General features: G+C 43.5%; 1 protein-coding gene and 1 long non-coding RNA gene across 3 annotated transcripts in view; one reads left to right on the top strand and one right to left on the bottom strand.

Annotated features, from left to right (window-relative positions):
- Positions 1 to 696: 696 nt before the first annotated feature.
- The window catches only part of LOC146075152 (ADAMTS-like protein 5), a 72,241-nt gene continuing 46,924 nt past the window's right edge, over positions 697 to 26,013 (bottom strand). Inside the window, exons 9-13 of one of the 2 annotated variants that reach the window (XM_083184103.1) lie at positions 23,182 to 23,345; positions 14,877 to 15,045; positions 12,878 to 12,970; positions 1,794 to 1,865; positions 697 to 1,686 (exon numbers count right to left, since the gene is read on the bottom strand). In XM_083184103.1, the coding sequence (XP_083040229.1) occupies positions 1,352 to 1,686; positions 1,794 to 1,865; positions 12,878 to 12,970; positions 14,877 to 15,045; positions 23,182 to 23,345 (833 nt within the window). In that variant the 3' untranslated portion in view covers positions 697 to 1,351. The remainder of the gene's footprint in view (positions 1,687 to 1,793; positions 1,866 to 12,877; positions 12,971 to 14,876; positions 15,046 to 23,181; positions 23,346 to 26,013) is intronic. The other variant, XM_083184102.1, reaches the window with a different exon arrangement.
- LOC146075153 (uncharacterized) lies at positions 7,052 to 19,170 on the top strand. Its single transcript, XR_014473511.1, has 3 exons — positions 7,052 to 7,284; positions 17,338 to 17,416; positions 18,708 to 19,170. It is a non-coding gene; the product is annotated as an uncharacterized LOC146075153 (long non-coding RNA).

Raw genomic sequence — 26,013 nt, 5'->3', positions numbered from 1 at the left:
CTGTCTTTTCAGCCGACAGTCGGTATTTCATGTCCTACTATCCACTAGGGTATGGTGGGAGAATAAAATAGGGTACTTGTGTACAATCACGGCTCCCACGATGTCCATCGCATAGTAAAAAATCGCATCGCATGCGATCTCATCGCAAGCAAATTTGATCGCATGCGATTTTTTAACAGAAATGCATCCAAATGCATTGAAATTAGTATCAAACATGTTCAATGGTCCCCAAATGTCATTTTTCAGGCTGTACCACCCCCACTATCAACGCGAACCCGAAGCGTGGCGAGCATAGCGAGCCCGCGAGGGGTGGCGTTACGCGTCCTACGACCTTTTCATACCCCCACTATCCACGTCGGCGTGGAGTTGAGAATAGAAAGTGTGGCGAGCGCAGCGAGCCCCGCGAGGGGACACGGATAACTTCACAGGTATCCGCGTCCCCTCGCGGGCTTCACAGGTGTCCGCTGCGCTCGCCACCCTTCGGGCTCGGTGGCTCGCTGCGCTCACCACACTATCTATTCTCAACTCCACGCCGACGTGGATAGTGGGGGTATGAAAAGGTCGTAGGATGCGTACCGCCGCCGCTCGCCATGCTTCGGGTTCGCGTTGATAGTGGGGGTGGTACAGCCTGAAAAATTACATTTGGGGGCCATTGAACATGTTTGATACTAATTTCAATGAATTTGGATGCATTTCTGTTAAAAATCGCATGCGATCAAATCGCATGCAATGCTATCGCATGCGATTTAAAAAAAAAATGCTTAAAAACGGCAAAAATCGCATCCCATCGCATGCCACTACATATGGCATGCGATGGCTTGCAATAGGAGCCGTGAAAGTACACAACTACCTAAAATAGTGTGCCGAGTGTAGCGAGGCACCGCGCCGAAGCATGGCGAGAGCAGCGAGCCATACGAGGGGATGCGGTGCTACGTTTCAGTGTCCATGTCGACTGTGTCGAAATCCGGGTAAAAAAAAAAGTGAAAAACCCCATGTGGACCTTTTGACTGTTGACCTTGTCAACCTAATGACCTGTCAACCCAATGCTTGTCGACCATTCTCTTGTAGACCTAATGATCCATACTCCTATATACAACTATATATATATGTATACAGATAAGTACATTTGTGCTAATTTCACCTTCTGTGGTTTATGGAAATAATGCCCCTTAAGGCTTTCACTCTTTAGGCAGATTAGCAACAGGTGGTTCCTTTTCAATGCTGACATTGCCTCCAGTTACTAAATATTATGTCCACATTAGCAAACTGTCCCAATATTATTTTAAATATATTGTGCGCACACAGTACATGCAATGAGTTCTCAGTGCCATGTTATCACTTATTAGAAAGGTCACGGATTCTGATTTGTGTTTATTTGGTATCCGGTCTTGGTACATTCTTGATCGAGATCTCGAAGCATCTTGTCTTCTTTTGGTCTGTAATGGCGTACAAAGCTGTCAGTCTCCAGCAATATCCTGTTCAGAGTCCTCTCATAGTTGACGTGCCTCCTTGCCATCAGAATATATTCCCTATTCTCCAGTAGGTTGGGACAGTCGCACGTGTTTGGGACCCACATGTATTCGCGTCTCAGGATAGGGAAGTTATTCTTGTAGGTCAGTACAACCAGGACATCATAACGAGTTTCCTTTCCTATGATCTTTTTACTGACAATTCTCCCTCTGAAAACTGCAAAGATAAAAGTTGGGGGAAAAAAAGTTTACTCCTTGTTAAGGCGCCAGACAGAGCCGGCTCTTCTGTTGGCAGAGAAATAAAGGGAAATCACAGTGACTTACCAAAGTCCTTCCGACAATATTGCTTGATTTTGTTTTGCCGTCCCTTTACTCTCCGGCACTTTCCACATTTATCTGCAATTAGAAAATAATCCAGTGATTTCTAGGAGTTACCCTGCACTGACCTCACCAGTTTATCTCACTGCCCTTCTTTGCCTGTCTAGAGCCTTCACTCGACGTTCATGTTGCTAGAGAAGCAAAGGCCACTGTGCGGTTAATCAAAAAGATATAATGTATTAACCTAGCCACCTTTCCCCAGAAATGCAGGGGTTTTGATGGTTCCACTTCATCTAGTACAGCAGCGTCATTCACAAAGACCTCTTCCTACTGTCAGTGGTATACAAGCAAATGAGGGTTACGTTTGTGCAAAAGTTAATAGTAGTTTTTTTGGTTAAACGTCTAGTTCTGGTACCAGGAACAACAATGGAAACTGCAGTTAAGAATGATCATTAAAAAACAAAACAAAAAAAACAACACCCTTAAGCAGGGCCGTAACTAGGGGGGGGCTGGGGGGTCACGTGCACCGGGCGCTGGAGGTGAGGGGCGCTGTGAGGTCCGGGGACGCTGTAGCGGCATGTTACTTTGACTCCGTCCATCTCCTACTAGCGCGGCTGCAGGAAGCGCTGATGACTTCGAAAAGACTTGCCGGACGCTGATTGGCTGAATTCAGCCAATCAGCGTCCGGCAAGTCTTTTTGAAGTCATCAGCGCTTCCCGCCGCAGCGCTAGTAGGAGACGGACGAAGTCAAAGTAAGATGCGGCTGCGGCTTCTGCGGCTTCAACGGTGAGAGGACTGTGCGGGGAGGGGGGGGTCTCCGGCGCCAGGGACAAGGCGTCATTTGGTCGGTCCCCCCTGTCAGCTGCTAACTAAGCAGCGGGGAATAAACGCTGTGCGCATGCGCACAGCGTCTATTCCCGCAGCCAGGGGGCTGGGGGCATGGCTAGAGGCTCACAGAGCCTCTGGGTCATGCCCCCATAGCGGCAAAATGGGGGCGTGGCCTCGCGGGGGAGCAGCGATTATAGGCCACGCCCCAAATTAGGCCACGCCCCCGAAAATTTCGACGTGCCTCCGGCGCGCAGCAGCATCACTAGGAGGGGGGGGCACCAAAAGACTGCCTTGCCCCGGGCGCCGGAAACCCTAGTTTCGGCCCTGCCTTAAGGCCCCCTTACACTTGTCCTACTTGTCTGAGGGATAAGTTGGACATGAATGACTCAAGATTTATCCTATGTGCCGGAGGATCAATCTCTTGGTTAGACCAATGCACATTCGGTCCTACAGCATCAGGCACATCTGATTTTGTCAGATAAATTGGCCCAACCCATCTGAATTGGGTCAGATCTGACAATATTGCCTTTACACTAACTGGGCAAATGCTGTGGCCACTATACCCAGGACCTTATTTATTTATTAACAGTATCTTATATAGCGCACACATATTCCGCAGCGCTTTACAGAGGATATTTGAACAATCACATCAGTCCCTGCCCCAGTAGAGCTTACAATCTATATTCCCTACCACATGTACACGCACACAAAGACATTCTAGGGTTCATTTTGGTAGGAGCCAATTAGCCTGCCAGTATATTTTTGGATTGTGGGAGGAAACCGGAGTACCCGGAGGAAACCCACAAAAGTACAGTGAGAATATACAAACTCTGCATAGTTAGAGCCATGGTGGGAATCGAACCCATGACCTCAGCGCTGTGAGGCAGTAAAGCAGCCCATACACGCTGAGATGCGGGCTGTCCGATGTGTGCTTTGAGGTGCGCGCTCCCGCGGCACCTCATCGCACAGTACAAAAAGTATGTGCTTGCACATAGTTTTCATCACATTGCATCGCATGTACAACGCATGCACAGCAGTGACGTGCGGTGAGGTTAATGGCCGGTGAGGCACTCGGCCAACACCCCACACCATAATGCCCATTACACATGACAACATACTGTAATGTTCATTACTCCACACACTGTAATGCCAATTACACATGACGCCACACACCGTAATGCCCATTACATATGATGCCACACACTGTAATGCCCATTACACCCCACAGTAAGACTGCTATGTTCAACCCCCACCCAACACTGCTCCTTCAACCTGCTTAACGTTTACCCCACTAGCCCTGTTTCTCCACATCCAGGCTCATTTCACCCCCTCCAGTGCCACCACCGAGTTAGTCACTATTTTCTTTGACACCCCCCCCCCCAAGGCACTGTTAATCTGGGCACCTTCACTCTCACTCAGGGGCTGGCTGGCAAAGTTTAGCCTGGGGGGCATGCACAAAGGACAGGCCCATGAGTGGCAGCCCATCCTCAAAATAGAAAAACCTTGGGCAAGTCGATTTGTAACAAATTTAACCGTATCCTCTCAAAATATGTCTGGGGGGGGGGGGGGGGGGGTAAGAAATCCAAACTTGCCAGAAATATCCAAAAGACGAGGGGGGAATGGCATACCCAGACCTCGAAAAGTATCATTCAGCCTGTATCCTAAGTCAAACTAGAGATTGGGCTCAGGTAGACACCATTAAACCCTGGGTGGCTATGGAACAAAGTTTTATGACCCCCTTTCAACTATATGACCTCCTTTGGGCTCCCACAAGCCGCAATCCCGCCTTCGACTTCACTAACTATATGGCACAAACTCTGTAAATTACAAACAACCCCTATTGGCCCTTCTCCAAATCTCTCCCTCCAACAAGCCATTGCATCTTTAATCCCAAACCTGAATCTAAACTCTTGGGCATCACAAGGCCTTGCGTCCCTCCATAATATCCTAGCACAGGGTACTCTATTATCCTTTTGTCAAATCCAAGAGCAGTTCCTAATCCCAAAACAAGATTTTTATAAATTTCTTCAAATTAGAAGCTGGCTCACTACTTTCCATACTGACACTATGCCCCCTGAGAGTCATTGGAAACCACTCTCCCTTCTAGTGCACGCTAAAGCAAGCAGAGGGAATATCTCAAAGTGGTATGGTTATATTATATCTAAATCCAAAAGTCAGACATACCCATCCCAGGCTAAATGGGAGAGGGACCTTCCCAATACCTTTACCTCAGAAATATGGGCCAAGATTTTCTCCTCCTCCTTTAAAATCTCAAAATGTACCTCGCACTTGGAGAGGTCTCTTAAGCTTATTCATAGAATGTATCTTACCCCTGAATTTTTACACAAAATTTGGCCAGAGGCCTCCCCATATTGTTGGAGAGGCTGTGGACAAATTGGGAGTATCCTACATATTTTTTGGACTTGCCCTTGTATACAGGCTCTCTGGTCAATGATCTTTGACCTCATAGCGAAAGTATTGGGCCACAGTATCCCTCAGAACCCCTTGACTGCCCTGTTCCATTATGCAAACCCACAAGTGGCTGAAGCAGACGGTTATATCCTGGGCCATATACTTATTGCAACTAAGGCCGCTATTGCTCAGCAATGGAAGACTCCAAACCCATATAACCCCCCATCCCCTCTTCTTAAACGAAAATGGTCTAAATGGTTCTCCTATAAAAGCGTAGATCCGACTATCATACCATCCTCTACTCCCTAGTGGATTCACTATAATACTGTTTGAGGAATCAGAAAACATCTTCTTGACAGATTGCACCCATGTCTTTACGATTATTTGTGATTGTTATTACATAATGTATGTTGTAGTTCCCCTACCCCAGCCCCCCCCCCTCTCCTTCCCTCACCTTTCCCCTCTCTGACTCCCCTCTCTCTAGTCTTCACCAATGACTATGTGATTATACTGACCATCAATTGTACTGCTATTGTATTTACCTTGTCAATTGGTTCAAATGTTTTTCATAAAACTTTAATAAAAATGAATACTTAAAAAAACAAAAAACCTTGGGCAATACCTAGTTTTAAACGATTAAGATGGTATTCTGTTTTCTTGTAATACCATCCCCAGACTCCTCAGTAGCTTCCGCGGTGACCCTCCTCCCCGCACCTACAGCAACGTCTAATACTTTCTTACTGCCACCAGTAGACAGGGCAGAGCCCCCAGTCAGTCACCGCTGCTGATGGGCTCCGCTGATCTCCAAGTGCCGGGTGGCGGGCTCCATGTGCCGGGCTTCGCAACGGTCTGCCACTCGTGTGCAGGAGCTGATGAGTTTGCCTGCTGCACCCGGCAAGCGCCTTTATTCTTGCGCAGGCTGTGGCATCTCTAGGAGGGGCAGCATCAAATCGGTAAGGGAAAAAAACAAACCCCTAAACGACAGCAGGATGGGGACAAATATGCTGCTGTCAGTGATCGAGGGGGGGCCGACAAGAGCTGGGGTTCTGCCACTGGACAGCTGGATTCACCGCCAGTCCTGTCTGTACCCAATCGCATTGATTTCAGTGACAGGGACGTTCTGTTATAGTGGCTATAAGCATGTCCCTGTCACTGCGGCACCTGTAACGGTGCCACTTCCAATAGGTTTTTTAATGGGCTTTTACAGCCATCTGCTTGTCCTCACCCCCTGCCCGCCCAGCATTTTTCAATAGACAGCTGGAGGCATCGCTTTCGGTGCCTCCAAAATCACTTTAAACATTATGTGGTTTTGAAAATGTTTAGATTAATATAAATAAAATACTTATGACACAGAATATGTGTCACAAGAATCTTCTTTGTATCATTGTAATCATTAATGACAGGGTAGGCACTGCCTCCCCTGACTACACGTCCCTGATGCACAGGCAATGCAATGCGATTTGATGCGTGCTAGTTAAGCACTGAACGCACGCCCGTATCGGGACGTGTATGGGCGGCTTTATGCTAACCATTACGTTACTGACCTTGCTGCAATTTACACCCGTGTCAGATCGTGGGGCAAATATCGTGATAGCACTGATTTAGCCTCTTTCAGGTCTCACAAAGAAAAAACAGTGTCCTTGTCCTTAGAGCCCACAACAGTATAATATTGAAATGCAGAGCTATGTAGAAAATGATCTCCCTTGTACTGTGAGCATACAGTATGAATCTGTTATGTAGAGCAACGTTTCCCAACTGCATGTTGTGAAGATAAGCATCACTTCTGGATCTTTTAAAATGTGTCACAGCCAGTAATACCTGGGCACTAACTAGGAGATCTGGAAAACCTGTACTGTTTAAAGTCACTGACTTATAGTGTGGAGAAATCACTGTTCTGATGTTTGAATATTGCACACACTCATTCTCCCAGTGTAGCACACAGAAAAGGGACAGAGAGCTCAGAGTCCACAGCCAGGGAATGCGACACAGATATACCTCATCTATTTCCAGGTTTAGCACATATCAGTCTGCTACACTATCGTCTGAAAACACAACAAGGTTCCGATCAGGCACGCACCCCATTCCTTTCCACACCACTGGGAGTTCACCACACAACCGAGCTCGGGAAATGTGCTCCTGGCTCCAAGCCAGGGTGTTTTTGCCAAATAACTGACATCCTGACATTTTTTTTTTCCAGATAATTTTCTGCATCTTCGCTTTGCCACTCCTGAAATGATATCCTGCTAACAGATCAAAGGTAACATTTACAGGCAGCCAAGCAGAAACTATGAGGTAAAATGGAGTACAGCACTAAATCAGAAATAGTAAAAGAACAGATACAGTACATACTAACATCTCCCCATGGCTCATACATTTACTGTACAGGTGGAAATTGGCTGATGTCTGAAGGGACATAAATTTGTATTTTTTTTCCCCTCAAAAATAACCTCTTATCCCCCTGTACAATGGAAGAAGACCATTATTTTTTTTTCAATAGATCACAGATGTAAAACATTTTCTGCATAGTATGTATATGTAATTATTTAGAAACATACCAGTTGAATAGTTTTTTTTTAAACAGGAAGGATTTTACCTTTGTACCCCAGGCACTGAAGGAACCTATTAACTCTCTGTGGGATGCAGTCTCATTGTGCACACTTTCACATATGTGCAGTAGTGTATGGCCATGAGTGTGTCTCACACATAATGGTTGTGAGACACGGCATACACTGACTGAAGTGGACCTCTGCCAGATCTCCCTGAAAGCTGGAAAGTCCAGTGTTTGGGCCAACAACTGACAAGTTGGTGCTGAATGCACAATGCAGTAGTTGGGAATCAAGGTATAAAAAAAGATGGTACTTCTTTACTTTCACGGCGCCACTAGAAATCGCGGGCATCGCGGCCATTGAATGCACTAAAAATCGGGTGCGACGCGATGCCCGCGATTTCCCATAGGGACCAATGTTAAATTTCTCAATTGACCCGATTTTACTGTTCAATGCCTCAATTGACACGATTTTTCCATAGGAAACAATGTTAAATGGCCCACAGAGGCCAAATAGCCACCCTGAAGTGTGAAATGGCCCCCACAATTGTTAACGCCACCCCACGTTCAACGTGAACCCGAAGCGTGGCGAGCGCAGCGAGCCCGCGAGGGGCGGCGGTACGCGTCCTCCGACCTTTTCATACCCCCACTACCCACGTCGGCATGGAGTTGAGAATAGAATAGTGTGGCGAGCGCAGCGAGCCACCGAGCCCGAAGCGTGGTGAGCGCAGCGAGCCCCGCGAGGGGACGCGGATACCTTCACAGGTAAACGCGTCCCTTCGCGGGCTTCACAGGTATCCTCGTCCGCTCGCCACGCTTCGGGCTCGGTGGCTCGCTGCGCTCGCCACACTATTCTATTCTCAACTCCACGCCGACGTGGATAGTGGGGGTATGAAAAGGTCGGAGGACGCGTACCGCCGCCCCTCGCGGGCTCGCTGCGCTCGCCACGCTTCGGGTTCACGTTGATCGTGGGGTGGCGTTAACAATTGTGGGGGCCATTTCACACTTCAGGGTGTCTATTTGGCCTCTGTGGGCCATTTAACATTGATTCCTATGGAAAAATCGTGTCAATTGAGGCATTGAACAGAAAAATCGTGTCAATTGAGAAATTTAACATTGGTCCCTATGGGAAATCGCGGGCATCGCGTCGCACCCGATTTTTTAGTGCATTCAATGCCCGCGATATCCTACCTGTCCTAATCTAGTGGCGCCGTGAAAGTAAAGAAGTACCAAAAAGATTTAAAAAAATAGTAGTATAGATAACTGAGCAGTGACACAAAACTTCAGAATGTGATCTCTCTCTACAGTGTATCCCACTGCTCCCCCCCGGGAAATGTCAGCGGGACGATGAGGACCATATTTACACCTGATCCTGGGCAAAGACCTGTGTGCTTTCCATGCACAGGATAGTGATACAAATCAGGCATTGAGCAACTTGCCAAATGTTCACTATCTAGTGCTACCTAAACAGACAGCAAATAAGGATTATTACTACCTATCTCATGGGGGACAGTAATTCAGTAAGGGTATTAAGGCTTATACCACTCTATATAGAATTACACCTACCGCTATAGAAAGTTTATATATTTCCTTAAAGGAATATACATCGATTTAATTGATGGAGCATTTATAGCTTTTATATCAATAAGAGATACTATACAATTTATTTGTGTTAATTCGAATATAGGGGGTCATTCTGGTTGAAATTCGCAGCTCTGTGTGTCCTTTAAATGCTGCCCACACGAATGCGAATGTCCCCACATGCATGTCAATGGATAGTTTGCGTGCAGCAAGGAAATCCTTCCATGGTCGCCAACCATGGAATGATTTATACAGTGGACGCAGATCTAAGACGCTCTCTGGTGTCTTATATCTACATTCTCCCAGTACGGGAAGAGGGCGGGCAGCTGACATTGGCTGCCTGCCCTCCGCACCATCACTGAATCACCATGGGAATGCCCAGCATTTACATGGGAACTCCCATGGGTGCAGACCCTCACCGCCACCCTATGCCCCTCACCCCCCACGTGCACTGTCATGTGCGAACGGTCCGGCACTGCTTCCGACCCTGCACATAAGTATTCATTCAGAATGACCCCCATAGTGTATATGCATTACAGTATATGTGATTCATTTTAGGTGCCCACCTATCAATATAATTGTATTCTTTATTATTATTTTTTTTATAAATTAATGTTTAATTATTTACATGTGTTTTTGTGGCCTGGATTCAGCCCTGGTGCACTAATAAAATCAGCACAGTATAATTAAATAATTGTATTTGTGGTAGTGTTGCCCAAGGACCCTCAATGCTCCTGGGGTGTGTGGACACTGACACACCAGATATGCCTAGTATTGGGAAGAGTAGAGGAGTTTATTTTTCCTCTTTCTAAAAGTCCGTAAGATATAGCTTCATTGGATTGTAAGGCTGGAAAATGTAAGCCAATATGGAAAGGTTTCTTCTTATGCAGGAAAGTTTAAAAAAAATAAAACAAACCAAAAAAAGTCTTAAATCTTATTCACACCCACAAACAGGTTTAGGACTGCGAGTTCATATAAGGAGAGGGTAGTGGAGTTTGACATCACAAAATCAATGCAGAACACTACCAAAAAATAACTTGTAAATAGTAAGACTATTATTAATACCTTGGAGGTATTCAATCCCGGCAGAATTACCAGGCGAGAGGAAACATCGGCAATAATTCTCAGATCAATATTTAATCACAGGCACCAGTTTTATAATCCATTTTTAGGCGATTAAGTTTCCCTTTTTCGGGGGACAAATAGGCATGGGCGAAAACAGCTGCAAAAATGGGCAAAAATGGCCACTAATACGCCAAAACCATGTGAATTTGTGGCAATTTTGCTGATTTATATGTTTTTTGACAATGCTGGAGTTTTGTCCAGGGGAAAAATCAGCACGGTGATTGAATAGGGTCGATCGCCCTAAAAATGAGGTGTAAATTGCGGTTTTGACAAACATCCATCCAGGATTAAACCCCCCCCCCCACCCCTGTCATTATAAAAAGTGAATCATAGATTTAGAATTCAACTCTACACAGTGCTAAAAATATATATATATATATATATATATATACACAGTATATATATATATATATATATATATTTAAAGATCATGAAAGCTAGCAAAGGTTTCATACATCTACATACATGATAAGGCAATTAAATAAATACTTTTTTTTTCATAGTCTTTTGTAAGTAGGCCATAGTAAATCTTAACACATGACAGGGCATAAAGGAATGTGATTTTTATTGCCTTCAGTATTAATACTTACAGGGCACAGCAGGCTCCCGACACAAATATTTAATGTTTTCAACACTTTTCTGGCTAAAGACGATTCAGGACACAAAGCCTTGGACTAGATATAACATTTATTTTATACCTGATCTAGCCCCCACTGCAATTCTCTCCAGAATTTTTAGACTTAAAAGATTTTTGAGAACTTGTCCCTAACCAGATCCTACAAACCCAGAACCTTTATGCTTGCAGCCAGCTACGGAGAGTGCCGACACAGCTTCCTCTTCGGAATCTCTATGTTGTACTTAGACTGGGTACACATTAAGCGATATAATCACTCATATAGGGGGGTGTGCAATCTCGGCTGTCGATCCGACAGCCGTTATCCAGGCCTGTTTATGTTTTGCCTGACAGTAAATCGGCAGGTGGGATTTAATGTCCCGCATGCCGATCGGCAAAAAGTGGGCTTGTCCGCGTAAATGGCCATGGATTGTCCATCTGCAGCCGGGATCGCGACAGTCCACGGCTGTTATCAGCAGAACGGGCTTCTAAAGTCGGGCTCATTCTGCTGTGATCCCTCTTCAATGCTGTCGGCAAAGACCACATTGAATAGGGACCCACTGATATTTCCCCAGTCAGGAATAGCGGCGGAGCATTGCATTCCCCCCATAGTCTCCAAACGCGAATTGGAAAGCTCTATAGCTCATGTCACTGAGTGTGTACACTAAACTGCGCAGTTATGTGCATCATTTGAGGGGTCATCTATACTGGTAACCTTGACAGGGCCGTCGGCTAAAATGCACATTATTCAGATGTGTACCCCATCTTAGACACACATTAAGGTCCTCATATTAACGACGATGACCGTTAGGCACAATTTGCTTAGTGTAATATTTATTTTCAAAATTTAGCAAAACATTTTTTATACTAGGAGGTGCTGCGAAACTTCGAGAACCACTCTTCCATGGTATTTGGTCCCCACTTACCAACCTGAGATTGAACCGGATTCTTCTAGAGCCACTTGAAGTAAGTGTGAAGTGGCTGGCACCTTGACACACAAATGGCATTGCCCTAAGGTTGTTTTCTGTGCCAGGACATTCACAGGCTTGTCCAAGCCATTACAGGTTACTCACATTACTCGCCACCTGTCTTTCTCACTCTCTCACACTTTTGGAGACCCCTACGCATCTAGCTTATCTCAATCTGGATTCTGACTGTCAGGACGCAATCACGACCGGTTTTACCATCTTCCAATGTCAACTCGACAGTCGGTATTCAAGTGTCATAAAGTATGTGGATCGGAGATAACGGCCACAGATTTTTGGAAATGGCCGTGGGTTTGACAATCCATCCCCATTTCTGGCAAAACAGATTTGTCATTAAAAAAAAGACAAAATGGACAGCCTTCAATGCTGTTAGAAATGCATTAAATAGGAGTGCTGATATTTCCACCTGTGGGAAATATCGGCCCTGGTTGAATATAAAAACTATATAATTTTTTTCAAATAAGTCCCCCAATTTTTGTTAAAATCAAACTATGTAAACAATAGGTAAACTTGATTAAGTAACCTTTTATTGTCAAATCTTCATATCGAAATATGGATTGCAAATAATATGAAACCACTTTACAAAGTTTTTTTTCTTTTTAAAAATACCAGGCTACTTTTGTATGGATACTGTTTATGGGGTCGACGCACAAGTTGTCTGCAACTAATCTTGCACTGACACATGAAAACAATGTGAATATTTCCATGTATGAAGATCTATATGTATCTATGTGACCGTCCCATCTATATACTTGACTCCATCATTACCAGCAAGCACTTACACCAGCCCTATCCTTGGTGCAAGTGATCACTCTGAAATTACAACTTTTCACAGCCCACAATTCCACCCTCTCCAATTCCTTAACCTACATGCAAATGCCCTATTACTAACCAGTTAGCTCTGAACAGAGAGAAGTTGCATACAATGCTATAGACAGATGCTCTGTATCAGCTCCTAAATGTGTACCATAGAGACCAAGAGTAAAATCCTAATGCTCACCATCTCTTTTAGATTCTATAACTCTGTTCAGTTCAGTGTTGTCTCTTTCAAGCCGAGGCTGGTGTGGGCGACTCTTTGTTGTTAACCCTAGTGCTGCAAAGAAAATACAAAATGTAAAAGTATTTCCCTAGTGTGATCAAGATCAATACATTCTACATATGCAATGCAGACAGATTAAGCTGGCTCTGAACACAAGCAGAGATCTGCATTCATACCTGAGCAAGCACTCGTGGACATGTTACTTGCGACTCTGAATCGGGCCCCAAGTGTGCAACTATAACCACAGAAGCCCGTTCTAACTGCTCCAGAGGTTGATAGTGGGACCCATATGAGGTCAGGCACCTTCAGGGCAGGTTCCCCATCATTTTAGAGCAGTAAACCAGGCAACTCAATGTAATATCTCCATGGAACATTCAGTAATTCAGAGAAGGACTACTCTGTAAATACCTTTGATAAAGCTATGAGGCACAGCAGCGGAACGCGTCATGTGGTGCTTACAGTGAGACTACATGTAAGGGAGCTCCTAATTGCTTGGCACTGGACTTTCTTTCCATTTTGGAACCTCAAGTGATGTCAATGTGCTATTGTGGAAAACATTTCCCTGTGTTGTATATCATTGCTAATTTGGAACTCACTAAAACAATCTTGGAACTGGTACTATTATGCGAAATAATTGATGTTATCTCCACACTCCAATTCTATCCAGGCTGTATGCCAGATTAATAGAAATAAGAGAGAGATTCTCTCATTAATATCTTAACCCTCTGCTGACTGAACTGATTTTTTTTGTTCAGTGTTGTGCTATGTGGCTATGGAATGGAAACCTTTATTACAATTTACAGTTTTAGACATGTTACCAGATTTTACTCTTGTTATATATAGTACAAGGCCTTTGTAAGCCGTTACCCTCTTTGCTATATTGTTTGATAGGGAACACCGACTGTCCATGTCTATAGGTGCCCTGGTAGAAATACAGTAGCGCTGATCGTAACATATTTATTACATAATAACTTGCAGGGATGGACTGGGAAGCAAGTGATAAAAAAATAGTGTACTTATGATTCACTGGTATCAGATTTACAGAAGTATAATAAATGCACTGTGGAGACAAAGCAGATCTACATGGGTGGGAGTGACAAGAGTTTAGCTGGGCAGATGCTTGGAGCAGTCAGAGACCTTTCAAATGTCGCTGCGTAGCCCAGTAATGTCTATGTGTAGCTCTGATGGAAACCGGGGCATGTAACCTTTAAAATGCATTGATTCTATCTCACTATAATGTGAATCCTAATACAGTATGCCAGAACAGAATGGAATACAATGACACCAATCAGTTGTACATGATTCTGCTAATTACGGCTAAAATATCTATAGTTCTACAAGCAACGTGTGTGCCAGCAAACTGTTTTCATTCCATTTACTGACAGGCATACTGAAACATTTACACTATGTATAAACATACAGCACAGCAGATACGATAGTGAGCACTTCAAAGCCAGTTCAAATCAGGCTTATCAGACAGCAACTGGAAGGGAAATATTTGTAACGACGCTGTCTGTGATTCTGATTGTACATGTGGCTGCTTACATAAAGTACATGGTGTGTCTCTGAGAGCCAGTGACAGAGCTGACATGTACCGCTGGTACTACAGACCAATTAGGTACTTCCAGACACTCCACTGCTAATGGGCTCTTACACTGTAATGCTCCGCACAGAGCTAATCATAGCTTTTACAGTTAATCACAGCTTCATTAACAGTTTGCATTACACTTTGGCATTCCTTAGTGCCTACCCTCCATTTATTCAATAAACAGTTATCCTAAGGCCCAATGTCAACAGCACAAGAAGCACACATGCTCTTCACACTACAGTAATAATAGTTTAATGCTATGCCTAAGAACAAGGGCCAGCGCAGACTCCTATGCAGCCTGTCCACTTCTAATGTTATATTAGCAAAAGGCTCCCTTATTAAGATGTGACTGTATGACGACAGTCTACTCACCACTCTGCCTCGTTGTTGGTGGAGGAGGTACGGTAGCAGGTACAGTCGGTGATACGACTTTCTCCACAGTTTCTTGCAACGAGCTGCGGTCTCTCTGATGGTGTATATAGTATTCCTTAGGAAGCCAGTACTCATATTCTATGCCTGTGTTCTGCTCTGTGAAAAGGACCTAGAATATACACGAGAAACATGGTTTCATTTAAGTCATTTGTATTGACTACAAGACCTACTTTAAAGCTTACTTCCTCATTGTTCTACAATCTACTCCAGCCAGGCTCATCATCTATCTCAGGCTTATATACACCATACCAGCTGGGTGGTCAGCTGCAGGAAGACATTCACTCAGTTTTGTGGAAGTCCAGGCAGCCTGACATAAATCAGATTATTACTATTTAATCATTTGAGTGCCTCTGTGAGAGATTTGCCAGATATCCCCTAAAAATGCCAATTTCACTCACATTTGTTATATAAATGCAAATAAACAAAATGTGTAAAATATATATATATATATATATATTTCCTATATAAAAAGGTAAACATTACAGGTCATTATGATGAAGAAAAATGTTTGCTTGGCAATTTTCACACTTATTTTGACAAATTCACTTGGCACTCTTGAAAATAATCAATGAAGCAATAACAAATGGGTTAATGCCTTAATCAGCTGAAACTTGGACGCCTCCTTCCCTTTAATATCTTGAGAAACATCCCAAGATGTCCTTCAAATCATAAATGAACACCAAAGTCATGAATACCTTGATGCCATGGAGCAATTCAATGAAATTAAACTGACACTATTAATATTTCTATTTCCTGTTGAACCCCATGGCACCTAGAATGGGACATAGCTAAGCAACTTATAAAACTAGAGGGTGTGTTACGGTGTGTGCATAAAACTATTTAATGAATAACTAAAGGATATACTTTAAAATACAGAGCTTCATCACACAAGTGCAACATAATGTGGCCTAATTATCTTTACTGCTTGTAAAACAAGCTGAAGAATTACTTCTTTATTGTGATGTCAGTTGCAGAAAAATCAGTGTAGTCACCTAAACCTTCAGGAGCGTGAGAGCGAGGCCCTGGTCTAATCTTTCCTGTACACCAGTGGTTCCCAAACTTGATCCTCAAGGCAGCTTAACAGTCCAGTTTTTAAAGGATATCCAAGCTTAAGCACAGATGACTTATTAGTAAATCAATCAGTTTGATTTTACAATTTGTGCACAAGCACGGGTATCCTTAAAATAGTGACTGTAAAAGGTGTGTACACACAGGCCGATATATCAAGGTACCTTCGGCCAGTGTGTATGAGTGATACAGATGGAGTCCCTCTCATTCAATGCCTGCGCTCGCTGAGAGGTACTCCATTAGACTGGGATACACACGCATCCCAGTCACTCGGCGGCTGGGCGGCTGAACCCTGCCTGTCTCTGCTTCAGGGACACGGGCAGGGTTAGGGGGGGGGTGCGGGGGCTGCAGGCAACGACGGGGAGCTCCATCGGAATGGGGTGCGCAAGCACCACCTTTTGATGGATGGCGGGGCCTGGTGGCTGTCGATTCTATCGCTGGGGGTAACATAAATGGGAATTACACACTGTAGACAAAAGGGATTGGACACACCCACTCAAGACACGTGTTCATGAAGGTAAAATACGGGTAGAAGGCCACTGATTAGCTCATTTGCTAATGAAATACGAGTGTGAGAAGCATTGTGATGGTTAGAAAGGTTTCTAAATCCACTGTCTCTTCATAAATGCATGGAAGAATGGTCATTGGAGGACTGCACCTCTCCCTGCAAGACCACCAAAACAGCAACCCAGGGACAGGAGGTTGCTAACCAAGAAGCTGCAAAACAGGGGTCAATCCATGCATACCATTGTACACAAGTTCTAACACTTCATAGGGAAGCCCATGCATTTGTATATTACAGGTGAGCAGCAGTTAAATAGCCTCTGATAACAAAGAAGTACTGTATGCAGCCTAGCGCTCAAGATGGTGTAGACCTGGGGTAGCCAACTCCAGTCCTTGACAGCTACCAACAGTTAATGTTTTCCAGATCTCCTTACAGAGGGGCAGATTTATTAAGAACGGGAAAGTGATAAAGTGTCTGTTTTTTTATCACCAACTAATCAGCTCCTAACTGTGAAGTTACAGGCTTGGTTTGAAAAATGACAGGTAAGAGCTTATTGGCCAGTGATAAAAACCAGACACTTTATCCTTTCACTGAGCTTAATAAATCTACCCCCATATCACAAGTGAAGTAATTCGCTCCACCTGTGGATCTTTTAAAATGTGTCAGTGAGTAATGAGTACACCTTTGCAGTAGCTAGGTTGTCTGGAAAATGTGAACTGTTGGTAGCTCTCGAGGCCTGGAGTGGGCTTCCACTGGTGTAAAAAGTGCAAAGACTGAACAATGGCGGCAAATGTTATGGAGTGACAAATAATGATTTACACTTTTCAGATCAGATGGACAGGTTTGGGTTTGGCAGTTGTCAGGAGAATGTCTGACGCCACAGTATACAATGTACAGTTTCAAGAAGGTAAGTACTCTCTTTTTGTTGGGGCACTCTTATTATAGATAATCAAAATTTTCTATTCGTAATTGAATGGGAGGTCTTAAATATTGCTGTAATATGACTGGTTTGTACAGTGATATCAATAGTTTCCAGGGAATGTCTAGAGCTCAAAGGCTCTGATAGATATTCTAGGGTCTTGATGGCTAACCTTGACACTCCAGCTGTTGTTGAACTACACATCCCAGCATGATCTACTTCAGTTTAGCTATTTGGCAATGCTAAATCTGATGCAGAGCATGTTGGGATGTGTAGTTAAACAGCTGGAGTGTCAAGGTTAGCCATCAAGAGTCTAGGGCAATGATGCCCAAGGGGGGTGGAGTCAATACAAAACTGGCTTTTCGAAAGGTAAAATACTCTTAATTCTTACAACATAACAATATACAATAAAGCATATACAGTATACAATGCCTACACTAAAGCACTGAGGTGGTGGGGTTATGCTATGGGGCTGTTTCAGCTGGTTTAGCACGTGTCCACTAGTTATAATGCATGTAAGGCTGAGAAATATAGAGAACTTTGTGCACACTTCATTGTTGCAATTCTAAATAATTAATGTTTTGGTACTTGTGAGTTATCTGGGCGTCCGATTTGGGTACTTACGATTTGCATGCGATTTGCATTCGATATCGCATACGATATCGCATGCGATTTACGATTTGCATGCGATTTAGCATGCGATTTGCATAAGATTTGCTATTCATTTCATTACGCGTCCTCCGACCTTTTCATGCCCTACTATCCACTAGGGCGTGGAGTGAGAATAGAATAGTGTGGCGAGCGCAGCGAGCCACCGAGCCCGAAGCGTGGCGAGCGCAGCGAGCCCCGCGAGGGGACGCGGACACCTGTGAAGCCCGCAAGGGCACGCGGATATCTGTGAAGGTGTCCGCTGCGCTCGCCACGCTTCGGGCTCGGTGGCTCGCTGCGCTCGCCACACTATTCTATTCTCACTCCACGCCCTAGTGGATAGTAGGGCATGAAAAGGTCGGAGGACGCGTACCGCCGCCCCTCGCGGGCTCGCTGCGCTCGCCACGCTTCGGGTTCACGTTGATAGACACACTTTGGGGATAGTGGGGTAATGAAATTAATAGCAAATCTTATGCAAATCGCATGCTAAATCGCATGCAAATCGCAAATCGCATGCGATATCGCATGCGATATCGTATGCGATCTAGTACCAAAATCGGACGCCCAGATAACTCACAAGTACCAATGTTTTATTAATCAGGATTACACTGTCAACCTTTCATTTTTCTAGGGCGACAATGGACAAGAATACAAGAAGTCTGGTAACCCGGATGGACTGGCCAGCTCAGAGTCCAGATCATAACACCACTGAGAACCGCTGGGACGAATTAGAGCTACAGGTGCATTCTAGGCCAACTCGACCTTCTTCTGTGACACTGTTGGTCACTGTACTTAAGGTGGAATGGCAAAACATACCACCTGCTGTTGTCCGGGAACTTGTGGACAGTTTGGCTAGAAGGGTGGCTGCAGTAATCATTCCAAGTGGTGGACCTACAGAGATTGAGGTCAATAAAATCTTGTTGATCTATTTGTTATCAATAGAGGTGAACCCCCTATAAAGTTAGGGACCTGTCTGCCAAAGTCCTCTTGATGAGCGGTGGGCGGGCTCATATTGTTGGCCAATACTATGCGAAGTACTTCATATATTATATAGTAAAATTTTAATGGTGTATGGTGCACCTGCTATCCTGTTTCTGTGTTGTAGTGTTAATAGGGCACACACGCCTTTTTAGTCTTTTTTCCTATTGGAGAAAAAAATGGACATGGGGCGTAGAGGAGTTGTAAACACACATGTAAATTTCACATCTGTGGATTTTTCATATGCAGGTTATATGAAAAAGAATGATATATATCAATGTGTAGACGTCTAGATAGAGGATTCTCACAGACACTCGGGAAAAAGGTGCCCCGATGCGTACCCTCACTCACGCTAAGGGATGAAAACTTGTGTGTGTAAAGGTTTCTTTACAAGTATTCGGGGTTCACCATGGGTTCAGTCATAAATTCACAGGTCAATGCGTACCATACTCACTAGCAAGCTAGCCGATATACACATATCAAGGTCGATATACACATATCAAGGTATCTTTCAGATGTCCAAAACCATGGATACAATTCACATTTATGGATTTCTCATTAGATGATATATACAAGAAAAAATGGGAAAGACAATATGTAGATCGTCCAATAGAGTGCGATTTTCAATTTTGAAACAAATAGGACTGAATCCCACAATGCGTACCCACACACACACATCAAAGAATAAAAACGTGTATGTAAAGGTTTCTTTTCAAGCATCTGTGTTTCACCCTGTGTTGTGACTGATGTGGATAATTATGTGCGTACCATACTCACTTAAGAGCTGGCTGTTATAGGCGAATAAAGGTATCTTTTCCTTGATAAGCACAGCATTCCAAAAATCCGTTTGTCATGGATCTTTTTAAAACAGGTGACAGCTGTCACCTGTTTTAAAAAGATCCATGACAAATGGATTTTTGGAATACTGACACCTGTTTTAAAAAGATCCATGACAAACTGATTTTTGGAATACTGTGCTTATCAAGGAAAAGATACCTTTATACGCCTGTAGCAGCCAGCACCTAAGTGAGACATCATCTAATGAGAAATCCATGAATGTGAATCGTATCCATGGTTTTGGACATCTTAAAGATACCTTGATAGGTGTATACCGGCTAGCTTACTATTGAGTATGGTACGCATTGACCTGTGAATTTACAACTGCACCCGTGGTGAACCCCGAATACTTGTAAAGAAACCTTTACACACACAATTTACATCCTTTAGTGCGAGTGAGGGTACGCATCGGGGCACCTTTTCCAGAGTGTCTGTGAGAATCCTCTAGATGTCTACACATTGAGATCTTTCATTCTTTTTCATATAACATCCATATGAGAAATGCACGAATGCGAACATTACACGTGTGTTGACAACTCCTCATCGCCCCTGGTCCATTTTTTCTAAGACCACCGGCACGGGGATTGAGTGTTGATCCCCATTTTAAGATTCGGCAGAAAAGGAGCAACTACGCCTTGGGAATGATTTGCTGTTTGTTTGTCTTTTATTTTCCTATTTGATTTTGCTTATATAAGCAAAATCAAATGAAAAGCGAATGCTTTCGAATCGATCCCGATGCACAGCCCTGTGCCAGCAAAATCGAATCTGTAATGTATAGTCTAAATTGAATGTGTACACAGCGCCATGCGATTCAATCCAGATTTGATAGGGGTCGAATAAGGATTGAATAGAAAGTGCATCACACCTAGGGCCAAATGTAATAGGGTGAGAGTTTCAGAAAGTGAGAGATTTTGGGAGAGTTTTCCCCTTTTTTTTTAAAGCAGCAATCAATTACACTGCAAAACCAGGTTGATTTTGCCATGTAATTGATTGCTGCTTTAAAAAACATGGGAAAACTCTCCCAAAATCTCTCACTTTCTGAAACTCTCACCCTATTACATTTGGCCCCATGTCTCAGCCAGGTAGTACATCCCATTATGAGTAGCAGTGTGCAGTCCCCCTTGAATCTCTGAAGGCAGAGACTCCTTCAAATGTGAATTACTGTAGCAGCCCTCCCACCTGTCCTGACTGTTTTAAGTAGGGACCTAGAATAGATGACTGCACAATTGTACAGCCAAAATACAGGTAAGATGCTTATAATTATATCGCTAGTCAGATGTGGGGTGAACTTTTAGGGTTGTGGGGTGCCCCGGATTGCTTTGTTTGGGCTACTTTGAGGCACCCCCTTTTTAAATTTATATGAATCTTTTTTTTTTTTTTTTTAGCTATGGAACACTTTCACGAATCAATTTTTTCCACTTTTTGAACACTTTTAAAAAGCTGCCCACACACACACTACAGCAATTTTTTCAGCCTATCAGCCTTTAATTGTACGTTTTATACAGCAAATCGATCACAATCCAATGCACACTCCTGCAAATCTCTAGCTGTATTTTTTTAGGTTACCTGCTGCAGGGAAGATCAGGAGATGCAATCAAAGATCTGTGGGACTCGGTATCCGTGCATTCGGGTATTTGAGAGTTGGGGCAATCAGGTGCTTATGTGTTCAGGAGCTTGGATATTCAGAAAATTGGGTGCGTTCGAGCAGTTGGGAATTTAAGAGGTGGTGCATTCAGACGCGTGCTCGGATGCTTAGGGATTCCAGTATGTTCGGCTGCGTTCGAGCGATCAGGCAAGTTCGGGTTATCATGGATTTGGGTGTACACGCACTCGGGTGTTTGGCACATTCGCATGCGTGGTAGAGTTCGGGCATTTGGCGCTCAGCCACATTTGCGTGGTCGGGTGAGTTTGGGTGCTTAGGTGTTCGGACGATTCGGTGTGTTCAGGCACGTTCAGATACTCAACTGTTCAGGTACTCCGTTATTCGGGCATGCTCGAGCACTAGGTAGGCTCGAGGTATTGAGGCGCTTGAGTGTTTATGTATTCAGGCTTTCAGGTGATCAATGGCCTGGTGGGCGGTGTGAGGTTGACAGGGTAAGCGATGTGTGCGTGGGGCCACCTACATGTCAATGGCATGCATGGAAATCTTCCGAGGGCGCCCGCAAAAGCAGCGCAGCTCAGCTCAGCTTTGGAAATTTCTAGGAATACCACCGAAGGGGTTAAAATTTTTCTGAAATCTTAAGATAAATCTTTGTCAAATTTTAAGGTGCCCACACACCAGACGTGCGCATAAATAAGCCTTGAATTCTTTTGTCCGTCCTGGACAAAAGATTTCAGGCAAGTGTATATCTTTACCAAAGATTTCTCTTAGATCCGATGTGCGTTCCTATGAATCATTTGCTAAATCTTCTGATCTTTCATGCAGCACGTAAGATCAGAAGATTTAGCAAAAGATCCGTGGGTACGCACATCTGATCGATATAGGCTGATTTGCAGCTGATTTTTGGACTATTTTGTGGTAAAAATCGCCCAATCGGCAAAAAAATCATTCTAGTGTGTGGGCACCTTAACATTGCAATACTTCACTTTATCTTTTTATTTGTGTGGTACCCTGGGGTGGTCTGGATGGGGCAGTTTGGGGGTGCGTTGCACTCCGGAGGTGCACCCCGATAATGTTAGGGACCTTGACAAGTGGTGGGCAGGCTCATATTATTGGCCAATATTATGCCAAGAACCTCTTATACTATTTATTATAATTTAACATTTTTAACGGTGTATGGTGCACCGACTATCCTATCCTGCGGTGCTGAAAGCAACGTTCCTAGAAATGGGGACATGACGCCCCACATTTTATAGGAGGGATGAAGCCTTGCCAAACCAAATCAAAACTCACAGAAATGCTCGAGGTGGCATCTACAGACACTGCACCATGATACCTTCTGTAATGCTTTTGCTATCTATTTCCTAAAGACACCTGCTGCTGCTCCGTCAATCTCTGAATCAGGCCCTTCAAAATTTTTATTGCTTGCTATGTAAATAATATATAAATCTCTATAAATATACAACCGCGGCACTCAATATATATAATGGATTTTCACAACAGCATGAATAACTGGACCCCACACCAGTAGCTTAGTTGAGCTTTCGGATATTTAATCCTTCATCAGAACGTTCTCAAGGATTAAATATCGGAAAGCTCATCTAAGCTACCGGTGTGGGTCCAGTTATTCCCGCTGTTGTGAAAATCCGCTACTATGATATATACATATACAAAACACAAAGATACAAACCATGACATGCAAATCCTCATCCGTTGGTCCTGCTGCCTCCAGAGTCTCCTTATTATCAGCAGAGCGCTTGTACTGGATCTTGGTACCTGCCACATTGAAGTCTCCTGGATGGTTAATGGCCCAGTTTCCATTGATTACATAATGATAATTTCTGTTTCTCAGAGCTATAAGAGAGGAGAATTGTGTAAGGTAAGTCCACAAGTTTACAGAGGACATTGCAAAACATGCATTCCACTGCCCACTTAATGACCCAAGATGATGTCTGGCTCCACAGAGTGCCCAGCTGAGCAGCCTTACCTCCGTTTATTAGCAACTAGTGTACAGTACTAATGCACATAAGTATCATACTTTACTGCAAACAATTCAATAATACATTTAAAAAACATAAAACAATTCAAATAAAAAAAAAACTGTTTTACTGAGTGGAGATTTGATCATAAATTGCTGGTGTAACCTGTTCTCCGTAGAAGGCTTCCAACCAGCTATATTAAACAGAATTCTATTTATGTTGCCAAGTAATATCTGCAGAAATCTTTGCTCAGAGGATGTGTAATCACTTGTTTATTAAAGTAGTGGATATGTATAAACGTACATCGTGTGTCTCTATTATTACTCTGCTGTGCCAACCGCATCTATAATAAGAAGATGTGAGGGAACTGCTCAGTTTCCTTCCCCTGGACAGATCTCAGTTTCTTTCATCTACAGTACATTATTTTTAATGAATAATCATTCTCTCAGTAAATGCAGAAAGTAGGAAACAGTTTGCTATCATCAAAAACATATCCAACAGTAAATAGAAATAAACAAGACAAAAAATAAATTCCCTTCATAGTTTTGTAATGGAGACACACAACAATGCGATGTACATGTACTTGGCGCTGCACCTAAAACAAACCATACATACTGTATGTAGTGTACATTCTAGCACCCGCTATCTTTGAAAACCCATGCAGTTCCTCTTCCCTGCCTGGGGTGTTGTGTCGCTGTCTGCTGTGGTGTTTCTATCATTGCTGGTATACAGACCACACTGTGCTAGAAGCACTACAGCAGACAGCGACACCCCAGGCAGGGAAGAGGAACTGCATGGGTTTTCAAAGATGGTGGGTGCTAGAATGAACACTATGTATGTAAAGTTATTATTTACAATATGGGGCCTATTTATTAAAAATATCCTCAGATGTTTTCAGGGGATTCCTACACGCATTAATTACCCACAATAAGTATGAAGGGGTGCCCGCTACAGATACTTTTTGGAGATAAAATGTAGAATATAATAAATATGTAACTAGTGTTCATTCTAGCACCCGCCATCTTTGAAAACCCATGCAGTTCCTCTTCCCTGCCTGTGGTGTCGCTGTCTGCTGTAGTGCTTCTAGCACAGTGTGGTCTGTATATCAGCACTGATATGCAAACCAGACCTGTGCTAGAAACACCACAGCAGACAGCGACACCCCAGGCAGGGAACAGGTACTGCATGGGTTTTCAAAGATGGAGGGTGCTAGAATGAACACTATGTAACAGTTTTAGAGCTCCTAAAACCTGAATGTATTAGAGATAAAAGCTCTAGATGTTGAGGGCGCAGCCATATTAATAACATAGAAGACTCCCACCCATAATCATACAGAGTACTACAGATAACCTCTTTCAGTATCTTTCGAAGAAATGAGCAGATAACAGAATTGTAGAATGTAGTAGAATATAAAGTAAATATACTGCAGCACAGGAAAATGTCACACATCCATCAGGGTATTACATACATATTTAAGGAATGCAACTTGAATATTACATTTAACAGTACTGCAAGAGGAGTGCTACACTGGGGCTAGGAAGGCATTTCATATAATGGTGTTTTATCGCTCCATCGCTTTGTGTTGACTGGCTTCTCAATTATGTCATTCCACATATATATAGGGAACACACACACACACACACACACACACACACCAGTTACACAATGTATAGTAAACATTCCTTCAGCTGATTTTACAACTATTGCTTGAAATAGTTTTGCCTTGGTGCAGTATGTGAGTATGTGAGTGTGTGCATGCAGGTATGTATGTATGTATGTATAAGAGTGCGTGCTAGTATGACGAATTAATCAATTCCATTCGTTACTCTGGGTCAGTATTTGCAAAGATCTATAAACAATGCAATTTGCATTGCAAGGTAAGGTATTTAGACCTAATTGGCTGCAAATTCCCGTTTCAATTTACTATATACAACAACACAATAAAATCTGATGGATTGTCATGTACAGAGGATAGATGCCAATGGATGATCATTCTATATGGCATATGAATAAACTTCAAGAACAGGGAAAAACTATGTTTTTTTCAGTTTTGGCCATGTACTATGTGCACGTACACATCTTTAGTAAAAAATGACATACCAGATTGTTATACAAATATAGATGTCGTTTTTATGTTCTCCTTACGCTTGTTCACACCCCTTTTCCATTTAAAAGAAAACCCTGGCTTATTGATATTCCAGCGACCCGGAAATCCAACAGTTAGTGAGCAAGACACCGGTAATGTTCAGTATAAACAGGTTACCTGGGTCGATGCAACATGGAACCCGTTTACAGGAAAGGAAGAGCTGGCACTTCGAGATGATCTCATCATCTAATGCCGCCATTACACCTGTGTGCATTGATATCCCCAACCCAGCAATAAGCTGGGTCCTGATGCCTGTGTGAAGGGTTTTCAGCTGGGTCTACAAAATGAAAACAAAGTATGATCTAAAGCAGTGATGGCTGACCTTGACACTCCAGCTGTTATTGAACTACACTCATAGGCGCCGAAACCGTGGGAGCTCCGGGGCCCGATCACCCAC

Source organism: Crinia signifera, chromosome 4, assembly GCF_055691185.1.
Source record: "Crinia signifera chromosome 4, ASM5569118v1, whole genome shotgun sequence".
Classification (NCBI taxonomy): domain Eukaryota; kingdom Metazoa; phylum Chordata; class Amphibia; order Anura; family Myobatrachidae; genus Crinia; species Crinia signifera.
The sequence above is the reverse complement of the archived record's forward strand: the minus strand, read 5'-3'. Positions and strand labels throughout refer to the sequence as shown.